The sequence below is a fragment of the Papio anubis genome, chromosome 9, assembly GCF_008728515.1.
Source record: "Papio anubis isolate 15944 chromosome 9, Panubis1.0, whole genome shotgun sequence".
NCBI lineage: Eukaryota > Metazoa > Chordata > Mammalia > Primates > Cercopithecidae > Papio > Papio anubis.
Window position 1 is genome coordinate 7,811,868 of NC_044984.1, and position 11,505 is coordinate 7,823,372.

The 11,505-nt window shown below is 44.7% G+C and overlaps 1 protein-coding gene across 1 annotated transcript; it reads right to left on the reverse strand.

Moving 5' to 3' along the window:
- Window positions 1-4,708: 4,708 nt before the first annotated feature.
- Window positions 4,709-10,749, reverse strand: GDF3 (growth differentiation factor 3). The gene is made up of 2 exons (XM_031650235.1): window positions 9,983-10,749; window positions 4,709-5,632 (listed from the first exon to the last, which is right to left on the reverse strand). The coding sequence occupies exons 1-2, from the start codon at window positions 10,248-10,250 to the stop codon at window positions 4,806-4,808; spliced, it is 1,095 nt and encodes a 364-aa protein (XP_031506095.1). The 5' UTR covers window positions 10,251-10,749; the 3' UTR covers window positions 4,709-4,805.
- Window positions 10,750-11,505: the final 756 nt, after the last annotated feature.

Sequence of the window (11,505 nt, forward strand, 5' to 3'; positions counted from 1 at the left end):
ATGTATTGAAGAAAACCCAGAGCTAAACAGTAGCTGAAGTGGTCAAAATAGATTTTATTCAGGACGATTGCAATAGGGGAAAAGGGGCCTAGTTTAGAATGGGCTTAATTCCAAATACAACAAGGAAAAATGGGTATGAAAGTATGAAGTGCCAAGGACCAGTAATTTTCCAGTCTCTGACGGAAAACTTTTATCTCTGATGGAAAATTACTACGTAAAAACATTAGGAGTAAAGGGGGAGTCTGGCTAAATCAACCTAACAGAATTCTTGCTGAAGACAGGCCAAGGTGATTAGACATCACCTGGGGGCAATGCAGGATGAGGAATTTGGTCGCTTAATGACGGTGAACTTATATCAAGGTTGGGAATTCTTGCCAGAACTGAACAAAGAAGCCCAAGGTCAGGCTGAGTAGAAAAGCAAGCCCAGAAGAACCCGACCAAAGTTTGGTCCAGGAGAAAATCTTGGCATATGCAATCACTGACAATGATTTCTACGCTACAAAAAGTGGAAAAAAACAACAGAACATACCCCTTTCCTGTTGAAACAGGTGCCTGTTTTCAGTCAAAATTCTTGTCAAAAGTCAACAGATTCAGATCTTTAAAGACACATGCTCCAAATATTCCACTCAAAAGCAAAGCACAGAAACCACTGCGATAAGAGTTGAAGTGTTCAACATCATTTTGAGGAGACAATAAAATGTTGAGAAAACAATCCTACAACAACCCCGGGTGTACTGATGTTTATGCTCCATTGCTTTTTTATGTAATTTTAATATTTTCATTTTTAATTATTATTATTTTGAGATAGGGCGTCACTCTGTCACCCAAGTTGGATCTCAGCTCACTGCAACCTCCGCTGCCCAGGCTCGAGTAATGCTCCCGCCTCAGCCTCCCAAATAGCTGGGGACCACAGGCCTGCTTTATCACACCCAGCAATTTTTTTTTTCTTTTCTTTCTTTCTTTCTTTTTTTTTTTTTTTTTTTTTTGGTAGAGATGGGGTTTTACTATGTTGCCCAGACTGGTCTCCAACTCCTGACCTCAAGTGAACTGCCCACGTCGGCCTCCCAAACTGCTGGGATTATAGGCGTGAGCCTATATGAGTCCCTTCATCTCATAAAAATGAATCCCTTCATTTTAAATTTTTTAGGGATTTTAATTTCTTGCTATGTTGCCTAGGATGGAGTGGAGCTCCTGGCATTAAGTGATTCTCCCCTGTCAGTCTCCTGAGTAGCTGAGTGCACGTCACTGAGCCTGGTTTTATTTATTTATTTATTTGTTTGTTTGTTTATTTATTTATTTATTTATTTTAGGCTAGTCAAGTGAAGCAGCAGGAGTGGATAAGGAGCAAAGATTGTTTTATTTTAAAAGAAAAATTGCCAGGTGCAGTGGCTCACACTTGTAATCCCAGCACTTTGGGAGGCCAATGTGGGTGGATCACGAGGTCAGGAGTTCGAGACCAGCCTGACCAACACGGTGAAACCCCATCTCTAATAAAAATAGAAAAATTAGCTGGGCGTGGTTGCATGAGCCTGTAATCTCAGCTACTCAGGAGGCTGACACAGGAGAATCACTTGAACCCGGGAAGTGGAGGTTGCAGTGAGCTGAGATCATGCCACTGCACCCCAGCCTGAGCAACAGAGCGAGACGCCGTCCTCCCCCCCACAAAAAAAGAAGGAAAAAAAACAAAAAAAGAAACAAAAATTAAACCCAGTCTGATTTGAGAAAGTACAATTTTACGATAAACTACTACTCAAAGGCAGAATCTGTATCTTATTTTTTTTCTCCGTTTCAAGGCGATGGGGCTCAGGACATGCTACCCCAAAATACAGCACCTTGGTATTTGAGGAAACAGAAGCCTGAAAGTCTCTTGCACTTTCTCCTGCCCTTCTTCTTAAAGCAGGCCATGAAAGAATGCTCTGCCCTTCCTCTGCACAAAACCTTCATTCTAGATGTATCCTCTCTATACCCAAAGAAAAGGAACATCTTTATCCTTAAAGACACAGAGGCACTAAGAAGAATCTGAACAAACAGGCCTTGCTAAGTTCTCCTCCAGTTCCTTTGTTTGTTTGTTTTTCTGTTTTTGGAGGTGGGGGTCTTACCACGTTGCCCAAGCTGGTCAAGCTGGTCTTGAACTCCTGGATTAAAGTGACCCTCATGTCTTGGCCCCCCAAGCAGCAAAGACTACAGGCTCACACAACAGTGCCCAGCCATTCCCAGTATATTACCATTAGATCAGACTCCCTTTGTCCAATCATACTTCTGCACAACTGTCCACCCCTTTATCAAACTTAGTACAAGTTTCCCTGTTTCATTGAGTCTTCATTTCTGAAGATTCTCTTTTCACTAAAACTTAAATAAATTTGATTGCTTTTCTCTTGTTAATCCTTTTTTTTTTTTTTTTTCTTTTTTTTGAGACGGAGTCTCGCTCTGTCACCAGGTTGGAGCGAGTGGCGCAATCTCCACTCACCGCAGTACCTCCGTCTTCCGGGTTCACACCATTCTCCTGCCTCAGCCTCCTGAGTAGCTAGGACTACAGGCGCACGCCACCACACCTGGCTCATTTTTGTATTTTTAGTGGAGACGGGGTTTCACCATGTTGACCAGGATGGTCTCAGTTCCTGACCTCGTGATCTGCCCACCTCGGCCTCCCAAAGTGCTGAGATTACAGGTGTGAGCCACCGTGCCCGACCAATCCTTCTTTTCTCATGTTATATGTGCCTCAGTCATGAATTTAGCAATGGGTAAAGAAAGAAATCTCTTTCCCCCAACAAAGGCATTCAGTAAATGTGAAATTGAATAGAAATAAGTTAAATTGATGGTAAAAATTACTGCCATTAAATAAAATCATGAGTCTTAAAATGTTCTGAAATAGCTGTGCTGTACACACATGCTTAATTTACTTAAATTTTGGAATAAAGAGTCCTATCTTGCCCCAATCTGCCCAAATTACAGCCAATAACTTGGCCTACAGGGTGCATACTCTGCCTATTGTAGACTGGTCTGACGAACATGAAGATTCTAGTAGAGAAATAGAATAATGTGAGCAAAACTCCATCTCAAACAAACAAAAAACTTAGCTGGGCATGGTGGCCTGTGCCTATAATGCCAGCTACTCGGGAGGCTGAGGCAGGATAATCGACTGAACCCAGTGGGTAGAGGCTGCAGACAGCTGAGATGGTGCCGCTACACACCAGCCTGGGTGACAAAGTGAAACCCTGTCTCAAAATTTTTCTTTTTTTTTTTTTGAGACAGAGTTTCACTCTTGTTGCCCAGGCTGGAGTGCAATGGCACGATCTCAGCTCACCACAACCTCTACCTCCCAGGTTCAAGTGATTCTCCTGCCTCAGCCTCCCAAGTAGCTGAGATTACAGGCATGTGCCACCACACCCAGCTAATTTTTTGTATTTTTAGTAGAGACAGGGTTTCACCATGTTAGCCAGGATGGTCTCGATCTCCCGACCTCAGGTGATCTGCCCACCTCAGCCTCCCAAAGTGCTGGGATTACAGCATGAGCCATCGCGCCCAGCCCTCAAAATAAAATAAAATAAAATAAAATAAAATTGTATGTACAATGTGATCTGCACTATAGGAATCAAATGAAACATCAATAAAAGACCAGAAGGCGCTGGTCTAACTAGGGCTGGGCGCAGTGGCTTTCACCTGCAATCCCAGCACTTTGGGAGGCCGAGGCTTCCTTTTTTTTTTTTTTTTTTTATGTGGAGTCTCGCGCTGTGTCACCCAGGCTGGAGTGCAGTGGCAATCTCGGCTCACTGCAAGCTCCGCCTCCCAGGTTCACGCCATTCTCCTGCCTCAGCCTCCGAGTAGCTGGGACTACAGGCGCCCGCCACCACGCCCGGCTAGTTTTTTGTATTTTTAGTAGAGACGGGGTTTCACCATGTTAGCCAGGATGGTCTCGATCTCCTGACCTCGTGATCCACCCGCCTCGGCCTCCCAAAGTGCTGGGATTACAGGCTTGAGCCACCGCGCCCGGCCCGAGGCTTCCTTTAAAAAAATTATTATTATTATTATTTTGAGATGGAGTCTTGCTCTGTAACCAGGCTGGAGTGCACTGGCACGATCTCAGCTCACTGCAACCTGTCTCCAGGGTTCAAGCGATTCCCCTGCCTCTGCCTCCCAAGTAGCTGGGACTACAGGCAAGCACCACCACACCCGGCTAATTTTTTGTATTTTGGTAGAAACGGGGTTTCACCATGTTGGCCAAGATGGTCTCGATCTCCTGCCCTCATGATCCGCCTGCCTCAGCCTCTCAAAGTGCTGGGATTACAGGCATGAGCCACCGCGCCCGGTCTAAAAATTTTTTATTGTAACACTATTAGCATATCAGATCTGCCAGGGAGAGCCAGGGATAGCTGCTGACCTTAGGAAAATTTGTTAGCTTCTCTAAACCTCAGCTTCTTTGTCTATAAAGCATAAACAACAATGCTTCCCTCAAAGAACAGTGAAATGTTTGTAAAGTAACACATAGGATAATGCCTGCCCATAATTGGCCATCAGTAAATGCCAGTGTCCATACTGTCATATGCATAATGAGTATGTTAGAACAGAAATTAACCACGATTATTAGGGCTCCTGTGTGTGTGTGTGTGTGTGTGTGTGTGTGTGTGTGTGTCTGTATGCACGCACACGCAAGTATGGGCATCATTAATTATGCTGGGTTTTTCAGGAAGACAAATTATAAACACAGATATATTGACATTTCCGATCTAAGTGGTCATAAACCAGATAGGTAGTTTTATTAGAAGATTTACCCTAAGAACACTCTTTCTAGTCCCATTTCTGCCATCCTACCCACACCCACATTCATCGACTACCATGTCTTCATAATGTCGTAGAATGACATTGTCATTATTGTCCTGGTAGAGCATGGAAATGGGAGACAGCTTGGTGGGGACACACACAGCCTGGGGGATGTCTGGGTCAACTGCATGCATCAGGGCTTGCATGAAAGCATAATTGGAGCTGTTGAGAGAGATGGTCAGTGAGAAGGGACACTCTCCGTGGCAGTAATTTGCCATGAACCCCTTGGGGGCAATGATCCACTTGTGCCAACCCAGGTCCTGGAAGTTAATGAATAGCTGGTGACGGTGGCAGAGGTTCTTACAAGAAACCTTGGGGACAGGGATGGCTGCTCTCCTTTTCCGAGAAGGGGGGCACTCATCAGGGTTGAGGGCCACCACCAGCAGGGAAGCATGAAGGGAGCGTCTCAGTCTGGCACAGGTGTCCTCAGGCTGAAAATTCACCCCAGAGTCTCTGTCTTCTTTGACCAGTATCTCCAGGAATAACCCAAAGTTTTTCTGGGGGTTGTCATTCCAATCCTTAGCTACATCCAGCAGGTTGAAGTGAACAGCACCTTGTGGCCATGGGACTGACCGCAACACAAACATTTTACCTGGCTTAGGGGTGGTCTGGCCCCACACATGAGGCTCTTGAACCAGGAACAGAGCCAGTTCCAGCTCTGGTCCCAAGTTATAGTAAGAATTGGGCCCCAAGTCCAGGTCCAGCTGGGCCAGTGTCAACTGTTCTCTTTCTTTGATGGCAGACAGGTTAAAGTAGAGCAGCTTTTGCAGGCAGGAGGAAGCTTGGGAAAATTTCTTTGGGTAAAGAAAGAAACCTAGATGGGAAAAGAGACATGTCAGAGTCATAATAATACCTTTTAGTTCATATCCACCTGTATGATATAAATGTCAGATATCCACATATACAATATAAGGGCAGGGAAGAGCCCAAGCCCTATTATGTGGTAGGGTTTGTTTCTCTTTTTTTTTTTTTTTTTTTTGAGATGGAGTCTCACTCTGTCACCCAGGCTGGAGTGCAGGCACCATCTCAGCTCACCATAAGCCTCGGGCCCCGGTTCCTCTCAAGGCTTATTCTCCCCAATTTTAGCCTCCGGAAAGAAGCTGGGAATTACCCCCACGTACCGGGCTAGTTTTGTATTTTAGTAGAGACGGGGTTTCTACCTATGTTAACCAGGATGGTCTCGATCTCCTGACCTCGTGATCCACCCGCCTCGGCCTCCCAAAGTGCTGGGATTACAGGCTTGAGCCACCGCGCCCGGCCGGTTTGTTTCTCTATTCCTGAAAGCCAGAGGTTCTTATCTTCACATCCACAGGTTCCCAGAGATTCCTGGATGAAATGTAGAGGGTGCACGAACTTAGATGAGAAAAATAATTACATCATTATTTCCACTAAACTAAAGGAAATTTAGCATTTCCTTCATTATGAATATAGGCAACAAATCCCAGTAATATCATCAGGGCCTATGACATTGTTATCACTAATAATCATAGGTGTGTTCATACATTTAGTTGTTGCAAATAACTGAAAACGTTTATGGAGGCCAGGCAAGTGGCTTATGCCTGTAATCCCAGCACACTGGGAGGCTGAGATGGGAGATTTGCTTGAGGCTAGGAGTTTGAGACCATCCTGGGCAACATAGTGAGACTCCATCTCTACAAAAAATAAATAAAGAAAGGAAAAGAAAAAAAAAAAAAAAACACTTATGCTAACACTATGCTGAAATTTATGGTAGCTATACGTATAGTCACCTCCCTAGATCTTGTTATGTATTACATTGATACAGCATTATATACATCACTATATATACATTTGTTTTAAAAATATTTTAAAAATATATTTCAATACTTAATTGGTTTCTTTTGAAATCCTAAATATTTCACTTCAGGCACTTAAACCATTATTCTGAGAAAGAGTCAATAGACTGGGCCAGGCGCGGTGGCTCACACCTGTAATCTCAGCACTTTGGGAGGCCCAGACGGGCAGATAACCTGAGGTCAGGAGACCAGACTGACCAACATGGAGAAACCCTATCTCTACTAAAAATACAAAAAAATTAGCCAGGCATGGTGGCACATGCCTGTAATCCCAGCTACTCAGGAGGCTGAGGCAGGAGAATCGCTTGAATTTGGGAGGCAGAGGTGGTGAGCTGATATCACACGAGTGTACTCCAGCCTGGGCAACAAGAGCAAAACTCCGTCTCAATTAAAAAAAAAAAAAAAAAAAGAGTAACCTAGACTGTCAGGTGTTGTTGGCCAAAGTCCAGTCATTCAGATTGGCTTTACTTTTTTTTTTTCCGAGACGGAGTCTTGCTTTGTCACCCAGGCTAGAGTGCAGTGGCTTAATCTCAGTTCATGGCAACCTCAGCCTCTCGGGTTCAAGCAATTCTGCTGCATCACCCTCTGGAGGAGCTGGGATTATAGGAGCGCACCATGTCCGGCTAATTGCATTTTTAGTAGAGACGGGGTTTCACCATGTTGGCAGGCTGGTCTCAAACTCCTGACCTCAGGTGATCTGCCCACCTTGGCCTCCCAAAGTGCTGGGATTACAGGCGTGAGCCACCACGCCCAGCCAATTTTTTTTTTTAAGTTTTTGTAGAGATAGGGTCTCCCTATGTTGCTCTCCTGAGGTCACAGGATCCTCCCACCTCTCAAAGTGCTGAGATTACAGTCATGAGCCACTGCTCCAGCCTCTCCTCATATTGAAGTACAATGTGATTCTTTGATTTTTGTCCATGGATGCCCTTCTTCTGAAGTTACAAGTGTGCTCTCCGTTTTCTAAGCTAACTTTCCTGCCTGAATTTTCAAATTTTACCTATTCCTCTAGGAAAAGACCCAATAAGTATACTTTTACTATTTTATTTTTTGCATCTTCAATTTTTCCCTTTCCACAAATAACTTATTTGGCCTAACGCCATCATTTTGTTTGGTAGGATGACTTCACGCTTAAGTAGGTATTTTCTGTTTTTTCTTTTCCCCCTGAGACGGAGCCTTGCTCTGTCACCTAGGCTGGAGTGCAGTTGTGCGATCTTGGCTCACTGCAACCTCCGCCTCCTGGGTGTTCAATGGATTTTCCTGCCTCAGCTGGAATTACAGGTGCTCGCCACCACACCCGGCTAATTTTTTTTTTGTATGTTTAGTAGAGACAGGGGTGGGGGCGGCGGGCGGGAGAGCTTACCATGTTGGCTAGGCTGGTCTCAAACTCCTGGCCTCATGATCTGCCTGCCTCAGCCTCCCAAAGTGCTGGGATTACAGGTGTGAGCCACCGCGCCCGGCCTTAAATAGGTATTTTCTAAAGTCATTCAGCTTGGGGAGAAATTGCAACTCAAACCCAAACACTCTTAGGCGCCCCACCACCATGCCTCTTCATTCTCAAGCATCATTCAAAACGTAACAAAATTTGGCTGGGCAAGGTGGCTCATGCCTGTAATCCCAGCACTTCGGGAGGTCAAGGCAGGCCATTGCCTGAGCTCAGAAGTTAGAGACTAGCCTCATGGTGAGACCTCATCGCTATAAAAAAAAAAAAAATACAAAAATCAGCCTGGCGTGGTTGTGCGCACCTGTAGCCTGTAGTCCCAACTACTCTACTCGGTAAACTGAGGTGGGAAGATCACTTGAGCCCAGGAGGTGGAGGCTGCAGTGAGCTGAGATTGTGCCACTGCACTCCAGCCTGGGTGACACAGCAAGACCTGTCTCAAGGGAAAAAAAAAAGAGAGGAAGAGGAAGAAGAGGAAAAGCCTGAAGTACTTGACCAGGCAAATTCTGAGGGAGTACTTCAGGTAGCCTGGATACAGCACGTTTGAAGATGAGCCAAGAATGCATGCTTTAGGAGGAATAGACTATGAGCTTAGAGTTGAGTGTGCAAGCAGAGGTTGTAAAAGGTGAGACTGGGGAAGTAAGCAGCAGCGTCAGAACAGGCAGGGCACGGTGGGTCAACTCCTGCAGAATTCTGCAGACAAGAATTTTACGTGGAGGAGCAGTATGACTCAATATGCATTTTAAAAAGGTAATTCTGGGCTGGGTGCAATGGCTCACACCTGTAATCCCAGCACTTTGGGAGGCTGAGGCAGGCAGATCACCTGAAGTCAGGAGTTCGAGACCAGCTTGGCCAACATATAGTGAAACCCTGTCTCTACTAAAAAATTAGCTGGGTGTGGTGGCACATGTCTGTAATCCCAGCCACTTGGGAAGCTGAGGCAGAAGAATCATTTGAAGCCAGGAAGCGGAGGTTGCAGTGAGCTGAGATCGTGCCACTCTACTCCAGCCTGGAAGACAGAGGGAGACTCTCAAAAAAAAAAAAGCAAACTTTATCTTGTATTGTCAAGGCCATACACAGTTCCTGCTCACCATAGGTATCCAATAAGTGCTTCTTGGACAAATAAATATTCAAATCTCCTCTCCAGTTGCTGTAAAACTAACCAAGGCTCTAAATTCTGCATCTGAAACACCCGGGACGTTGTATAGACATGCAGATTCTCAACACCCATTTCAGACTTTGAATAAGAATTGGGTGGGGAGAACAAGGGGCAGGAATGGAGTTGGAGGATCTACTGTTAATGGAAGACCTAAGTTATTTGGTGGGTGGTCAGTTTGGGAAAGTATTGGATGCCACTCCCTGGGATCCTTTTAAAAAAGGATATGACAACTGTATATATTATTACTCTCTATTCACAAATCTAGAATAACCTTTGCCACCCAACAAGAGTAGCCAGGAGGTGCAAATAAGGGAAGCAGGAGTCCTGGGCAAACCAACCTCAAAATTTTTCTACCCTGCTTGCCACACAGAAGATGGCAGGATGTGTATATATGGGCTGAAGAGTGGGAAACTGAGCTCCGATTCCTCCTTCACCTCTTTCATCTCAACTGAAGCACAAAGCAGTTGATTCAAAAAACAAAAACCTGTTTCAAATTCTGACTTTGTTCTCACACACTAGCTGTATGATCTTGAATAGATTACAGGTTACCCACTGTCTGAGCCTCATTTCCTTACTGTTAGAAACTTCATAAGAATATCTAACTTCCTCTCAGGATCGTGGGCTGGAATGAAATGAGATAAAATATGAAAAATACCAGCACAAGGCCACATTAGTAATTGCCATTTCCTGTTGTCCTTTCTTCACACCACCCAGTTCCAGATGTTTTTCTGGATAACACTCCCATTTCCTTACCTTGGTCTGGGAGAAAGCGAAGTACATTCCCACGGACGCCCAGCTCCTTTACGTAGCATAAGTCTCGGGAGACCCCAGTGGTCGCTGCTGCCTCGCGATCCTGGAAAATTTTCTTCAAGATATAAGGCACAGGTTGGAACTTCTGGGGTGAAGGCGCCTTATCTAAGCCCATAAATTGGAGAAAGACATATTCTTGAAATTGGACTGCCTGGCCCAAAGCCAGAGTTAACAGGAAGCTGAAAGCCAAATCTGGCAAGAATCGAAGCATGGCCTCTAGAGTGGCTATCAGGCCGGGGAGAGCTCCACTGCCAGACTGCCCAACAATTCAGGGGCTGCTAATTTATCTGATGTAAGATAATCAAGTGTGAATTGCTCTCTTCCCAGCTCCTCAAAGGCCATTGGATGTGAAGACGGAATTTTTTTTTTCTCTTCTCTTGCTCTACTATTCCAGGAAAAAGTTCACAGAATAAAGATTACCAATGCATGGACATAAACTCTACAACAATGTGAGGTTGTCGGCAGTAGACAGAGTGAAAAGGAGACATGCATTTATTCATTTAACAAACAGTTACTAAGCATCTATTATGTGCAAGGTGCTGAGATAGGTCCTAGGAACAGAGCAGTGAATAATTCATAGACTTATAATTCATCATCTGCACAGACCAATGCAGAGGGTCGCATGAGGCGCATGATGGCTTTGAATGCAGCCTCACACAAATTCATAAACTTTTGTAAAACATTATGAATCTTTCTTGTGATTTTTTTTTTTTAGTTCATCAGCTATCATTAGTGTTAGCTAACATCATTAGTGTTAGTATATTTTACGTGTGGCCCAAGACAATTCCTCTTCTTCCAGTGTGACCCAGGGAAGCCAAAAGATTGGACACCCCTGTATTAGACAAATACCCAAGTAGATTTCATGATTTTATTTTATTTTTATTTATGTATTTATTTATTTTTGAAACAGGGTCTTGTTCTGTCGCCCAAGCTGGAGTGCAGTGGCCTGATCTTGGCTCACTGCAAGTCTCGACTCCCTGGGCTCAAGAAATCATCCCACCTTAGGCTCTGGAGTAGTTGAGACTACAGGCGTAGGGCACCACTCCCAGCTAATTGTTTTATTTTTTATAGAGATGGGGCCTTGCCATGTTGTCCAGACTGGTCTTGAACTCCTGGCCTCAAGCAGTCTTCCCACCTCCGTCTCCCAAAGTGCTGGGATTATAGGCATGAGCCACCACACCCAGCCACCAGCCTTATTTCTCACCACCCACCATCCTTAGTGTGGATGCTCTAATTATATTGACCTATTTGTAGTTCTGTGAGCTGATTTCTTCTCAGAGCCTTTACACAGACCAAGTGCAAAGATCACCTCTACTTCCACAATTTCGACTCACCAAAATAGGTTGAGATACTTCTTTCTCCCACTCAGCCATACTTGGGCATCCATTACAGTTTTTTGTTTGTTTGTTTTTTTGAGATGGAGTTTCGCTTTTGTCGCTCAAACTGGAGTGCAGTGGCGCTATCTC